At 50.0% G+C, this 15,251-nt stretch overlaps 1 protein-coding gene across 1 annotated transcript in view; it reads right to left on the bottom strand.

Annotated features, from left to right (window-relative positions):
* Positions 1-922: 922 nt before the first annotated feature.
* The window catches only part of FUBP3 (far upstream element binding protein 3), a 39,803-nt gene continuing 25,474 nt past the window's right edge, over positions 923-15,251 (bottom strand). Inside the window, exons 13-18 of the mRNA XM_086475894.1 lie at positions 14,123-14,264; positions 9,164-9,324; positions 8,247-8,320; positions 7,654-7,730; positions 2,600-2,727; positions 923-1,489 (exon numbers count right to left, since the gene is read on the bottom strand). Coding sequence (XP_086332020.1) covers positions 1,481-1,489; positions 2,600-2,727; positions 7,654-7,730; positions 8,247-8,320; positions 9,164-9,324; positions 14,123-14,264 — 591 coding nt within the window. The 3' untranslated portion in view covers positions 923-1,480. The remainder of the gene's footprint in view (positions 1,490-2,599; positions 2,728-7,653; positions 7,731-8,246; positions 8,321-9,163; positions 9,325-14,122; positions 14,265-15,251) is intronic.

The raw sequence follows: 15,251 nt of genomic DNA, 5'->3' as shown, positions 1-15,251 counted from the left end.
GGGGTGCCGGCTCGCTGCGCGGGGACCTTGGCAAGCGGAGAAAACCGAGAAAAACAGACGGGAAATACTTCACCCACAAGACACCTTGTGGAAATTTTATTATATAGAGTGTAAAATGCAACTGTCAGTCAAATAAAAAGAACACCTTTTTTGTTTTTTAAACACCATGCTCAACATTATCCAATCGCGTTTCTTCATAGTTAGACATTTCAAGCATAAGGAAAAAATAAGGAAAGAACCCAAGAACAGTAACTTCAGTACATTTCAAAACGGAATGTCCCGCAGGGCAATTAAAAATGCAAGAAAAAATAGCTTCAATTCCGTTTTTCCTTTAAAAATACACTGTTATCTGTACAAGAAACACTACAGTAAACATCGGAAATCATATTATCCCTTTTATTAAATCAAAATTATTTAGCGCGTACTGTGGTTAATACTAGATTCATTTATTTCTCTAGGTAATTTGACAAATATTAGATAAGAAAATATTTAAAAGAAATGAAAAAGCAAAAAACACCTTGGAATTAAAAAATAGTTACTACCTTTTATATGGTTTTATGTTCCACAGTGTTTGTTAAAGGTACTAATAGCAGATTCATTTTAATATTAAAAATAACAGTATTTATATTTCTGAGAGCATAGAGGAAAGTTTTTTTTTCTTTTTTTTTGTTTTCTTTTTTTTTTTTTTAAACAAGCTTGGAGGTCTTAGATACATAAATGCAACTAGCAATGGAGACATGAAAAAATGTATTGCTAAAAAAATTAACACGTTTTTATATTACCCCTTTAGACTCTAGAAATTATACAAACCCTACAAAATGCCCCCCCGCCCATAACTTGCCTGACAGCAGAACAGTAACTGTCTCAATACAGAATTCACATAATTAATTACAATACATATCATAATTCTGTTTTTAAAAAATGCAATAAAATCAAAGACAGCCAAGATACAAGAAATTAGAAGTAAAACATTTAATGAATTTACATATTTAAGAATATTTAAATACTGTTTAAAATTTTTTTTTCTTTTTAGGATTTGTTACATACCACCTAAGACTTCCAAGCCACTCTTTCTGTTGCAACAGAAAAGATCGAAAATTAAAAGGAAAAAAAAAAACCACACACAAAAAAACCCACATGTTGAAATGTCACAGCTCTGGGGTGCGTTTTGGTGCCTGCAAATTCTCTGGCTTCTCTCCAAAAAGAATCCCGGAGTTTTGTTTTATTTTTGTCGGTTTTTTTTTTTTACAAATTTGGAAACAAAATTACCAGCATGTCCATAAGTTTAGTACATTACTAATTGTTCCTGATTCTTAGAAAAGTTCAGTATAGATTATCCTACAGCTAGTGTTTCACAAACAAACAGAAAAGTCTTCATCAAAATGTTGCAAATCTAGAAACCTCTGTTACAAAAAGGTTTTCTTCCACAATGATTCCAAGAAAAAAAAAAAAAAAAAAAAATTGCCACGAGGACCTTGTTCTACTGCTCCTAGAGAGAGAGAGGGGGAGAAAAGGAGACGTTACTCGGCGGCAGCAGACTCTTAACGCCGTCGAACCCTCCTCCCCCGCCGCAGCCAGGTCTCGCTCCCCGCTCCAGCCCAGCAGGGTATGTACCTCAGACGATGCTCCAAGCCGCTACGAAGAGATCTCTGCCCTACCGCCTGCTATCCCTGAGCTCTCCTTCCAGGAGTTCATGCCTCTCATCGAACAAGATCCCTCTTCTCTAGAGGGGCAGACTTTGAGAGAGGAATGAAGAGAACTCCCTTTTATCGCCGCTTCCAGGTCACCCTTGGCCAGCGCCCGCGGCAAGCGCCGATTCCTGCGCCCGGGCTCGCCCCGCTCGACCTCGGCGGTGCCCGGGAGCGGCTGCAGCTGCCTGAGGACGGGGCTGGCTCCCCGCGCCGCCCGCATCCCCACCGCCTTCTGCTCCCGTAAACACACGACCCGGCGGGGAGAAGCGCCCGACCCCGCCGGGGGGTACGTGTGCTTCGCGCAGACTTTTCGCCAAATATTAAGACATTCGCTCCGCAGACCCGGCGCTCGGGAATGCCCCCGTGGGTAGGAGCAGGATCAATCCCACCGGTGAGCCAAGGACAGGTGAGGTGAGGTTTTACTCGGTAGCTGGTTAATCCAAATTATTTTTTCAATGTTTTTTTTCGCTCCCTCTCAGGACAGGGCGCTGCCTCCCCAGGCAAGCGCACAGCTCCTGTCCCAGCCCAAAGCTGGCAGGGGAAAAGGCGAAGCCTGCACACACGGCCCGGGACCGCACGGTGGGCCAGCGGTGTAACACCTCTCCGGCCTGGCTCCACCATTCCTGTTACTTTCATTCCCCAAAGCCACAGAACAGCCTGAGGGTTGGAGGCCTTTCATTATGAGAGAAACAAATAACCTCCCAGTCCTCTCCCAAACCCCCCCCTCACCCTGTCCAGGGAAATAAGACCCTGATGTGGAGACAACACTGCTGTGACCACTTCCTCAGCCACAAAACACCTGCTTCACCACGTGAGCCCAAAGCAGAGTGCCCACGCTAGGGGCGAGGCCAAGGCACCCAGTTCCCCCAGGGAAGGAGCAGTGGGGTTCGGGGAACACGAATACAGACCTGGCTGTGGGCCTGAGCCTGCCCTAGTGTCTGCCCGTAGTAGGCAGCCTGCTGTCTGTAATACTCTGCCCAAGCCATCGTGTAGTCCGGCTGGGAACTTGCCTGAGAAGCAGCGCTGGCAGCATGACCTGGAGGAAAAGAAGGGAAAAGGGAGAGATGAGCAACTCAGTAAGACCAAGCCGAGGCTTAGGATCTCCTTTTGTAAAGCTTAAAGAGCAGCCAGCCCCCTTCCAACAGCCTCAGGCACCTGAAAGAGCGACACCAGCTTCCCGCTGCCTGCACACGGCAGGACGGGCTCTGAGCTGGCTCACGAGGGATGAGCCGGCAGCAGCCAGAAAGCGTGAAGAGACGGTTCCCGCGGCTGCAGGGACGCGGTGGGACAGCCTGCACCCCTCACCCTCGGCCCGAAGGCTCCAGCAGCACCGTGTCCAAAGTAAATCCAGAAGTCGGCACCACGTGTTCAAGGCAGCGGAGAAAGCCAGGCCCGTGGTTTTCCACGCGCGCAGAGCTCTCCTACCCTCTCAACAACCCAGCTTCAGCTTTTGGTTTTGGTCAGCATCAGTTCTCGTGGTGCACTGCGCTCCCCCCAGGGCACGCCGTGTCCCCCCAGGCACGCCAACCGCCGACACGAGGTCTGCTGTGGACCGCGGCGGGCGGGAGCAGCTCTCCCGCGGCGCGACAGCAGACAGCACCCCCGAGAGCTTTCAGCGGGAGAACTACAGGCACCGTCACCAACAGGAGAGGACCAGAGCGGGTTTGTAGAGACTGGAAGCTAACAGCAGCAGGGGATGGAGACGCAAGTCATCGGATTAGAGTGAACTCTGTCTGTAACGAGAGCTGATCCATCTCCAATAACCCTGTTTCACTCACTCTGTTTTTTGAAATACTCCTCCCATGCTTTGCTGTAATCGGGATGGCTGTTCTGCTGCTGGCTCTGTTGGCCTGTGCAAAGATGACAACAAGGGGCACGTCAGTATGGAAGAGGTGACAGTTTCCAGCCAGTGATATCTACCTTTCCACTAGACAGGCCCTGGATCTACCTCAGTTGCCCAGACTTCACACTTCAGCTTCCTCCTTTCTGCAGCGTTGGGCACCTTCGGATCAGGGAAAGCCGAGGAAAAGCTCAAGTTCCCGACTTCACCCCGCCTGTGATTTGTCAAAGGGCATTAAGCCCAGTCTCCCCCCCTGCTGGGACCTGCTCAAGCCAAAGCACTGCCTGGGAGCTGCTCAGTTTGCACATCCACCACCCTGGGCTGCCAGTCCACTCGCACCTAGCCCAGGGGCGGAGGGCTGAAACGCCCGCCAGAACCCAGACCCGCCGCCTCGACCTCCAGCCGTGGAGCTGCCAAGGAACTGGCCGTGTTTTGAGTCACCTCACTCGGTTTTCAGGGGTCTGCATCCTTCACCCCCACTCTCACCAGCAAGGCACACCTGAAGGAGCCCCGGCGGGCAACGCCTATCCGCACAACGTGCCCCCACAGGAGCCTCCAGCGCGCCGCCCACCCCAGCGCACAGCTCCGGGGCAGCCAAACCGCTACCGGCTGCAGAGCCCTCGGGACCGCCGGGAGCCGTCAGCGCCGCGCAGAGCACGGCCAGCTCCACCCGCCCGCAGCGCTACACCCCACGCCCCGTCCGGAGGGGCATCCACGACACCCTCCCAACAGCCACGACCGGCTCTGCGGCGCCGGCTCCAGCGTCCCACACCGCACCAGGAGAAGCGGCGCCAACGCCTGCACCGAGACCTCGCAGACCCCCAGACCTTGGCCTTCACCTAGCGCAGACTCCCCCTCTTTGAGGCACTAAGACACCTTCAATCCAGCACGTCCCAGTGCCACTGCAGGGGAGAGTCCAGCTGGGTGCGGAGGCGGGATGCCCGCGCGGCCCTTGCTCACAGACGGAGCAAAGAGCCCCCAGCGAGACGCCCAACAAAACAAGAAAAGCCCGGAGCAGAGAACACAGCAATCAAGAAAACTGTAGCGAGAGCAGGGACGGCGAGAGCACGAGCTGCTACGCACAGGGAGAGCAGGGAAGGACAGGAGACCCGCGTGGAGGAGAGCTCTGCCCAGCCCACCCGACCGGCCGCGCTCCACGTGCAGCCCTGCCCTGCGACACCGCCCAAAGGGGGGCTTTGAAGTGGGGGGAAGGGGGAGAAAAATAATACACTGCAAGTGTGAAGTGGGTGGAGGGAACAGGGCAGCAACGTCCTGTCCAGGGGCATAAAAGCGGGTTAAAAGACTTGACCAACGCTACAAGTCAGGACCTTTTCTGGCAGAGGTCAAGGCTGCCTCAACTGTCCACCTGCTAATGCCAACAAAGGACCTCCTTCAATGCCTTTTCTTCTAGGAGAATTACAGTCCGCAGCGGGCTGAAAGGACACGCAGCTAAATGCATTGCACAGCAAAATGTTTCCCCAGCCAGTTAATTTATTTAAGATGGGGGAAGTAATTAAAATCTAAATACATGTGTAGGGGGTGGGGGTCTGCCACTCCTCCCACGAGGAGGGCACTCTCGAGTCCGTCCCTAGGAAGCCGGCTGGGAGGACGACTCGGCCGGCTCTTTGACAGGGCCAGCAGAGCTGCGAGCAAACAGGCTGCCGCGCTCGGGAAGGGACCCGGCACAGGCCTGTTTCCAAGTTAACACTTACAAGTGCAAAAGCAGGGATTTACCCAGTTTCTTACAATAATTCTCCCGCGCCTTGGTGAACTCCACCTGGCCTGACTGGGTACTGTTGTGACCCGCAGCAGAAGCAAGCGGTGAAGGCTGCTTAAAGCCCAGCATTACCTTGTCTGTCCTCTCTCCTTACCCAGACTGCCTGCAGTATGCCTGGCTACAAACAGGAACATGGAGGATCCTAAGTAGACATGGAACTAGAGAGCCAACGTTTTCCATCAGGTTCAGCAGCAGAAATAAAACATCTGTCCCCAAAACACAGCACTGTGTGACCAAACCTGTACAGGGGAAGGATAATGGCAAGGCAGGATGCCTCACGGGTCTCGGGAGCCACCAGATATCTGACAAACTCATTGCAGAGCAGCCATCATTGGGATACAAGCTGTGCCATCGGTAATCAGGGGATTCAAAGGGTCTGTGCTTCTCATACCAGGCTCCAAAGCCAGCAGGGGTGAGCTTCAGGCATGGGAGGGAAAGGGTTTTTTCCCCAGTGGCTGGTGGGCAGGACAAGAGGATGTTTCAGGGAGGCGGTAACAATGGTAAGTTATTAAAGTGAGTTTCTAAAGGCATCCTGTGAGGCAAACAGCAATGCACATTTCATAAGCATTTACTGCAAGGGAAGATAAAAATTACGTTTTTTGTAGAGCTTTCCCTGATGCACTGACTGCTCTGCTTCCCAAAGCTCAGGGAAGTCCAGTGCTCTTGGGGGCGCACAGGAAAGGACTGGAATAACAATTTTTGCTGTAAAACAAGCTAATGGGAAAACACTCTTCTTCAATACCACACTATTCCACCCCTCCACAAAAAAAACCCCAGTCCTTTCAAGACCACCATTACATTTTGCCGTTCTGAAAACAGAACAACTATTGACCTTCTGCAAGACCCTAGAAAGTCTCAAAGGAAAAGTCATGATTTTTAGTCTACGATTGCTAAGGAGCAGGACTCTTCCAGAGGCTTTTTTTTTCTGCAGGAGTTTAACACGCCCTCCCCATGCAGGGTTCCTACGTAGCACACATTTTAGAAGCGCACTAAGTTATCGGTGCAGCACTGAGGATTTCCAGGTTTCAGATACGCCTCATTTCATAAACATTAAGATGTGATTAGTGTTACATGGGATCACAAGTGCCATTGCAGGCGCTGCTCCTCGAATGTTTCCTCTACCTCAGCTACCGCAAAGAGCGGGAATTTATACTGAAGTTAATAAACTGCTTCACTGCTACATCAGCCTCAGCACTGAAAAGCGCCTGTCAGTAAGCCCCTTTAAAAGTAGGCCCCACTCCCCTTTTTGATGCTTAGCTTTAGTTTTCAAAAGGCCAGGCCACTAAAACACTCGTATTTCCTGAAAACCTGATTGAGAAGCGTCCGTTGGACATTACTGCCCACCACGTGAGCTTTGTGATCACCAAGCAGACTATGCCTCTGCTCTGTTGACAGCCAGCCACTACTCTGACCGCTGAAGACACACGATGACGCAGTGACCAACGTCACCACTAGCATTTACTACTTCAGTTTACTGAGAAGGGGGACTCCCCGTTCCAATCTGCTGAGTTTTGACTAAAGAGCCTTTTAGGAAGAAATGGCACTTCCAAGCTTGGAGAGTAACAGCCAGCCTGACTCAGTGCTGGGGGCTGGAAGCGGCAAGCCCAGCAGCAGGGGTGATCTGGGTTCAGTTCTGAACTCATGACTAAGGACATGTATGCATTGTGGGTTTGTTCTTTTTAATTTATTTATTTGAAAGCTGGTTATCCTGCTGGCCTCATTCCGAGTATTTAGCACTGAGGAGGCTGAGCAGGTCCCATCAACCCCCCGAAGGAGACAAGAGGACACTATTGCATCCAGCGTGGACGAACCAGGACAGGAGCCCTGCCTATCCTTTCTTCCATTTTCTGCACCTCCTCTCCCAGCCTTTCCCTCAGACTGGGAGTTGAACAGCGAGAAGAGCTCATAAGGAACATTTTAAAAAAATAAAATAAGCACGAAGTGATAAGGTCAAGAACAGAGAGATGGGAGGGCTCGCCACCAGGCATGGTGTGCCTGTTAGGGGGCTGGCAAGTGCTTGCCTGGAGAATCCTGGCAGAAGAGAGCCCGAGGCAGAAACGTTTCTGTTCCAGAGGAACAGACAGCAAGGGCCACGTTTCTACACAGAGAAAGCAGAACCAGGCAGTAAGCCGTCAGGCGCACAAAAAGCGTTACAGTTTTCATCGGACTTCAGCTATTCGGAGCTCAAACACCACAGCCTGTCTGCAGACACCTCTTCTGCTCAGGAGATTCTTTTGCTGTTTTCACGCAAGTCCTCTCATGGCTGAACGTCCGTTTTGCAGGCACGAAGCAGCAATTGCAAAGGCAACACCAACCCTTCTCCAGCCCACGTCCCAGACACTTACTTGGGACTTGCTGTCCAGGCTGCTGCCACGTCTGGTAGGTACTGCCCCAACCCTGCGTCATGAACGCCTGAGGACCACTGCAGAGGACAAAAAGGCACGCTGAAGTAGACAACAACACGCTTACCAGGCCATGTACCTGAAGCCGCCCACAGGAGAGAAAAGGTTACTTCTAGTCAGCCACCGCTGAGCAAACAGGCGAACATGGGAACAAAGGGAAACGCCGTGTAGGTGTGACTGCTGACCGCTAACTGTCTTGGTACCGGCCTGTTCGTGAAGCCAAGATGAAGACACATCGTACTGAACAGCACTCCTTGTGCTGTGTGCAGTTCAGGCTTCTTCCCGTGCTCTCGCTGCACCAGAGACAGGAATTTTGGAGATGCCAACACCTACCTTGTTTACAATTTAATAGCTAAAATCCTTCCTGTAGTCAAGCTTAAAGGATTAATCTTGCTTGCTTCTTGCTTCTGAATGCCCAATCTTTAAAAGGCTCCACTTAGACACCCCCCCTTCAGGGCCCTCCACGCTTCTCCCAATGCTTTTATAGCTCCCAGCCATTTCCCACAGCCCATCCATGAGGAGATGGAGAAGCTTACTTTTGATGAGGTGTCGCGGGTGCTTGGCTGAACGGACTTTGACCAAATCCTCCAGGTCCACCCATGCTGGTACCCTGTCACAGAATCCACAAGTATTTAATGCCAACTCTAAGCACAGGGTGGAGGCAGCTAGTATGAGCAGTGAGACAGGGGAGAAGACGGCCTGGGCCACGTTCCACTAAACCCCAGCACCTGAAAGAAGCGACTGATTCTCCCGGGACGAAGCTCTCGGGACTGCCAGCGACTCCAGCCAGCCCACAAAGGGGCCAACAGGACCGCGGCACAGTTCCAAGTTTTCCTTCGAATGGCTTGGATCCTGAGGTTGGTATCAAGCCTTCTCCCCTCTGGTCATTCAGCATAAAGGTTGCTTTCCAGCTTTACCGTACCCATTTCCCTATTTTCCATACTTTTTATTTTTACCCAACTCTCCCCCTTCAGTAGTACTCCAGCCTACTCCAGCCTGACATCATTAAGCTTCAATACCACAGCACTGCATTAAGCGGAAGATAAAAGCCATCCCGGATTTACTGGAGCAAGGAGTTGACTGCTACTTTCAGGATGATACCACCAGGATTGGGTCATTTCTCATGCAGTGACACTATTGTCTTCCCTTCAAAAGTCTTTGACAGCCTTCTCGTACCTTATTATTGCTGTTCTTCCCTCTCCTACAGCTGCACACTAACCTTGACTATGTCAGCAAACAGTTAGACCCTTCTGGGACCACAGCAAAAACTAGTCCAAGGGAGGCTGGAGGGACATTAAAGTTCAAGGCAGCTGCTAACAGGCAAGTGGTTTTGAAGCTAAAGAACCTGAGTGTGTGTATCCTGTGCCATCCTCTAAGCGCAGGCCTGTATGTACCCAAGAGTGAAAACACCGCATCTGAGAGACAGACCGAGATCAACAGAGATGGGACTTACACCAACTTTCTCATCTATGAGATGTCTAGCGAGTTCAATTTGCTGGGGAACTCCTCTGATTGTGAATATTCGTACACCAGGGTCTGTGTTCGGAGGCGGGTTTCTCTGGAGCTCCACATGGGCTCCCGACTGCTGATTTATGCTTTTGATGTTCTCGCCACCTGAAGAAAAGGAAACCAAGACATGAGCAGGGATATTCAGCATCTCTCTCCATAAAGGCGTATCCAAGTCAGGTTCTGATAACGGAATATAGTTTTAACTACCTTCTGCGTGCCTCGAGGGAGGTGGGCTGAGGATGGCAGCAGCGTAAAACACCACAGTACCTGAGCTCACGTCGCTCCTTTACACCGCCTCGTACGCATGACCTGAAACTGTGCACTTCTGCAATGGTTTTTGGGGTCATGGATGGTGCTGTTTTAAGAACACAGACAGCCCCCCCGTGTGTATATTTCTGGGCTCCCAACAAAACGCAGCATGGCTGAGACACCCTTGGACAACCCAGACACAAAAACCGCGCTGACTGAATCGTGGTGGGTTTGCACAGCTGTTCACAATCCCCAAGGAAAGAACGTCACTTACACCAAAACGTGTTTTTTCTTCCTTCCATAAGGCTTCCCCCCCTCCCCTGCCATCACCAGACATTTCATTCCACTAAGGCAAAAAGCCACATAACTTGCAGCTTAAAATCCAAGCTGAAGCTTCCTCACAAACACGTGCTGTTCAATACCTTACTGCCCTAGCAAAGCCCCCGCTCGCCGCGCTTTCCCACGCGCACCGCAGCACACGCACCCCTCCGCACAAGCGCGGCGGTGTGGGATCCCAGGCAGGCTTCTGCTGCTTCAGAGACAGTTGTGCACGCAGCGAACGTGTCTGGCTGGTTTGCTTTGCCACCCGGACACGCTAGAGCACAGGATTCCTTCGAGCAGGATGCGGCAGGGCCAGCCAAAGTAGATCTGGTTTCCTGAAGACCTGCTAGGTCCCGGTCTCTTAATGAAATTTGCTTAACAAAAGCCTCAGCCAATGTTACAATGGTTCAATTCTTCTTTTGGAAGCTCACACAACTTACAGACCAGCTCCACTCAACTGGAGAAATTCAAGGGTGCAGAAAAGGAAGGGGTTTTACAACTTTTAAATCAAAACCCAAAAGTCACCAGCCAAAAGGACACGCAGTGAGCAGGAAAGGAAACTAACCAGAGATTTGTGTTTAGTTTTAATTAAAGAGAGCATCCAAAAATAATCTCCTCCACAGTTGCTTGCATTTCCATCTCTATACACCCAGCACAACTTCAAAACAAACTGTGGATGTTGCAGACACTTGTTCATTTCATTGTAATGGACTCGTGACCTTTTTAACATTTTAAAGCCTTCCTGGGGAAAGGGAGGAGGAAAAGTTGCCAAAGGGCAATTAACTCTTTCTAAATGAATTTTTGAAGATGCATTTAACAAAAGATAATCATGTCACATCCCTGGGCAGACAACAGGGATTGTACTGTGCAGCCAAAAGCCAAGCCACTTATTTTCAGTCAAGCATGGGAAAGTGTAAGAAGAAGTTTCAAAACCAAAAGTTTTTTTTATGTAATGCTTTTGTCTGATGCAGACTTGTTTGAAGGTCTGGTTTTTACATATTCATAGAATCACAGAATGGGTTGGAAGGGACCTTGAAGAGCCTCTAGTTCCTACCCCCTGCCATGGGCAGGGACACCTTCCACTAGATGAGGCTGCTTGAGGTGAGACCTGAATGAACAGCCACTTCATCTGCTTTATGAAAACACAGGACCCTTTCAGTCAACACTGTGGATCACGAAGGAGTGGGGGAACTTCTTTACCGGGCAACAGAGGCATAAGCACAGGCTGCTATTTGCACCGTAGACTCGGTTTCTCTTTCCAAAAGGGGATTAAAATTGAAAGCAGTGTCATCAAACTAGGAGTGAGGAGAATATAGATTTCAAATCATTTCCCCACTTAGCATTCAGCACTCAGCTGGTCGTTGTTGGGGCTATTTCCACATCAGCTCCCTCCTAAACCACAGTTATTGCAGGATCAAGTGAGTTGGCTCTCCAGGTTTGGCCAGAGTCTGCAAGCTCCTACCTCCTGTACCAGGACTCGGCGCCCTTCTCCTCCTCACCCTCCAGTCTGGCACATGCCAAAGCGCTCCCTCCCATCCAAGCGACCCCAAATCAGTCTCCAGCGCATGCAAATGAAGTGACGCAGGCAGCACGGTGCCGGAAGGAGTTCATCTTCCCCCCTAACGAGGTGACCCACTTGGCACATGGTGGCTGTCTATAGAGGCATTCAGCAGCCCGCTCCATTCTTCTACCTGATGGGGGGCAGAAGCGATCCAAGAGTGGCCCCCCAGCTGGACGTGAAATCGTAAAGCAATTAATCAAACCTGCTAAAAGGCAGAGCTGACAAGAGCCAGGCTGGCCACGTTATCTGTCAATATTGCTGTATTTATCATGGAAATCCAGCGGGGGCCCAGAGAGGCTGCGGTTTGTTTCCAAGCACCACCAAACAGAGAAAGCACTTGACGTGGACGGCGCTCATCTCCACCCTTCCTTGAGTCTTTCAGAAAAGAAAAGCTGCACCTACCCACCCTCTAGAGGAAAAAGCTACGCACAGGATTTGCGGGGAGCCCAGCACTTCTTACCAGCTCGTAAAGGCTCGTGCTCCCAAGCTGAGAAGTGATGTGCGTGAGAAAAGGGCCCCAGATCTCCCACCATATACGCTGCAGAAATTGAGCGGAGAAACTTCCTCATCTCCCTCTTTTCCCCCCTTCTCGAGTGGTAACGCGGAGGCGGAAGCGCAGCGGCAGCTACCTGGCCACATCCCATATGCTGCACCCAGGGGCCCAAGACACCCACTGCTTGGGTGCTAACCTCAGAGTCCAAGCTACCTGTGCTCAGAGGACTCTGCCGGATTTTACAGAGAAGTAACAGCCAAGTCCTGTATCACGGGGTGTGTGGGGGAGCTGGAAATGACTCGGAAACCAAAAGGCAGGAGCAAAGGTTTTAGAATTGGTCACTTAAGAAAATCCCCTTTCCCCTACGCTGCCTCACAGGCAGTGGGAGAGGAAACAAGAAAAATCGGGTGTTTTGCATCAACATACAGAGAGCATAGTACATCCATCCTGGTCCAGGCCCCAGAAGGCAACGCTACAGCCATCACTCACTTGACAAAAATGAAGGCTGCAATAGACTAAGAGCATAGGCGCCGTAAGAACACCGCTTACAAGGTGGTATTAGAAAGCTACAAGCACTCAAATCACCATACAACCAGTAATTAGTCACTCCAGAAAGCTTCTGATCTGGCCGGGTAAGAATCCCTATTTTGCTGTTGTGGAAACAAAGGTAAAAAGCTGCCCTTCACCCCCACGGCGAGCCCGCGCCAGGCCTTGCACTTGAATGCTGGGACATCCAACTCCGCTACCTGCATTTATCTTTTCAGCACACAGTGCTCTGTAGTCACAAATGCTCCACTCCAGCGCGCTGCTGAACAACAAGTGACCTTTTCTGATCCTTTATTAAAGATGACTAATGGATGCAGCAATAAAGTTTCATTATAATTTGATTTTTCCATACATATAACTCACTTGTGGGCTTAAAATTTGTTTTGCTTGATCTTTTGCCCAACTGGACTGTTCAGTGTGATCAAGCACAATAGCTCCGCAATTTCTGCACAATGGGCAGAGCAGGTGTGTTTTCAATTTGAAAGAAGTTTTCGGGTTTGTGAACAGGTTTACAGCAAAGGACAACATCTGAAAACGACTGCAGGTACTGTGCTGACATGTCTTGTGTCCCAAATCTGCGTCCCTTGTCATCCAATAAGGCAGAAGTTCAGGGTGCTACAGGGGCCAGACACACGGAAGGGAACAAGCGAGATGCAGCAGGGGAAAGAGGCCACAGCACGTTTCATCACAAGCTCACTCCTGCCCAACAGGACGGCGGGAAACTAAATGCCACTGAAACATGGCGCAACGCCCTCAAGCCTCTGCCTCCTTTCCTGCTGTAGCTAATCTGTTCCTATTCTGTTCGCCTCACCTCTGCTGAGGCTAAAAGCCAACTGTGATTACTTAAATACTAGTTAAGGCATATGTCATTCCTTCTGAAATAAGCATATAGAAAAATGAAGTACAACTCCTTTGATACGTCAGTGCACTTAACTCAGAAGCATCGCAACAATTCAGAGCGACAGAGCTCTTCTGTTCCTGGCTCTCACCTAAGTACTGCCATTACCTGATGTGCAGCTCGTGCTCTGCGACAAACTGCGACTGCTGCTGATGCTCTGGTTTTGTAACTGCCTTGGGGATGCACTGGTTCTTGAGAGGACGGCCCCGCGACTCCTCGTCCTCCTCCTCCTCAGCACGGAGAGGTTCAACGGCTAAGGCAGCCAAGGGGCCTCCACGGCGGCGAACGTGCTCGGCTGGAGCGAGACGAGGCGCACCAGCCTGCTCCGCGACAGTCTCGGACACAGACAAACTCTGGTACTTCACTTTATTCATCAGACACTTCAGGTACACGGCTGGAAGCAGCTACTGTTCTAACCACGTTCGGAGACTTTCCATTTTATCACATGGCACCCGCAGAAATCCAGCACGACAAAATAACGGTTCCGCTTGCCCCTGATAAACTGTCCTTTAAACGAATTCTCTATAAAAAGAATCCACAAACGAACCTGCCTTTTCTCAGCCAGCTGCTTGTTATAACAAGCTTCCTTGACAGCTCTGCATGAAGAGCCTCTCTTACAGATTGTGAACAAGGGCCTGGAAAGCACAATTATGAGTGAGAGCGCCACAAAGAAAACCACCACAAGCGCTTACAGCTTATTCCTATGCTGCATTCACCAGCCACAAAATACCTGCAATTACAGAAAACTCCAAAGCCTCGCTGTCAGGCAGCCAGAACGTGACCATCCCAAGAGAGAAAGACTGCAAGCTCTAGTGTTCAGTGTCACTGGACCTACCTTTGCCTATGACAAGGCCACACTTATCGGCTGGCACCGTGTAGGTTATTTCCTGCATGCCCCCGGGTGTTCCAACGCTCCAGTCCCCACGGCCCCGACCTCTTCCTCGGGCGACAGCCAAACTTCCAAAGCCATCTCGTTCCTTGGAAGGCAAAAGATTTTTATCAGTGTGGTGTTTTTTTTTTTTTTTTTTTTTTTGCTGGGCCCAATCCACATTAAAAACAAAATGAAGCAAGGTAAGTTAAACCGCATTATAATCAATGGCACTGAACGGAGATATTCTTGGACTTCAGTTTCACATTCAAGATTTTGAAGCACTTTAAAGAAATGCCAAGTAACGTGGGTTACAGTTGCCTTCCTGACTCAGGAAGATATTTATATTTTTGAAATGCATGCCCTTCTATCTGCTGAAATAAACCTATAAACAAGCATCAACTACGAAAGGACTTTTAGTTTGTGATGGGAGCTTTCTTTAGAGCAACCAATAGATCCTGGCACTGACACACTCAGAATTTGCTTCTGAATCCTTTCAAGTGTCACTCCTTAAAGAGCTGCTGGAATTACTCAGCTGAAATGCACATTTTCCAAAACTTCCAAAGGAAGCTTTTAAGTTCAAAGACACTTAAAGGACGTACCTTTTTTGAGTAACTGATTTCTCCAAAAGCAAAGGCCATGGGCAGTCAGAGGCTATCATGACAGACCTCAAATTTTAAGTGGATTATTAAAAAAAATTATGAAATCAAGTATTCAAACCAGATCTCAGGGCAAGAAAAGATATCAAGACCTACCCTTGACGGACAAACTATGCTCAGGTATCTGGTCTGGAATGGCCCGACATCTTTACTTCTCAGAATACAAAGGGAACATACAACCTCCTTCATGAGTCTGCCCTGCTACTTCACTCATCTCGCTCTTGGGCAATGCAATATTTTGGTGTCTGTCTTGGAGCACAGTGACGGCATACACGGGCATTCCTTGCTTTCCCCTGCCTCCCACAGCCACCAGACCAGAGGACTGGGGTCTGAAGAGGAGGCATCGCTGCGCACTGTTACCGTGCTGCTGCCTACACGTCACTCGGCCCTGCCGAGCAGAGCCTCCAGTCACCGTCTCACGCCACTGCTGGACTCCA

The sequence above is a fragment of the Leptosomus discolor genome, chromosome 19 (assembly GCF_034619465.1).
Source record: "Leptosomus discolor isolate bLepDis1 chromosome 19, bLepDis1.hap2, whole genome shotgun sequence".
Lineage (NCBI taxonomy): Eukaryota > Metazoa > Chordata > Aves > Leptosomiformes > Leptosomidae > Leptosomus > Leptosomus discolor.
This window is presented reverse-complemented; position numbering and strand designations above follow the sequence as displayed.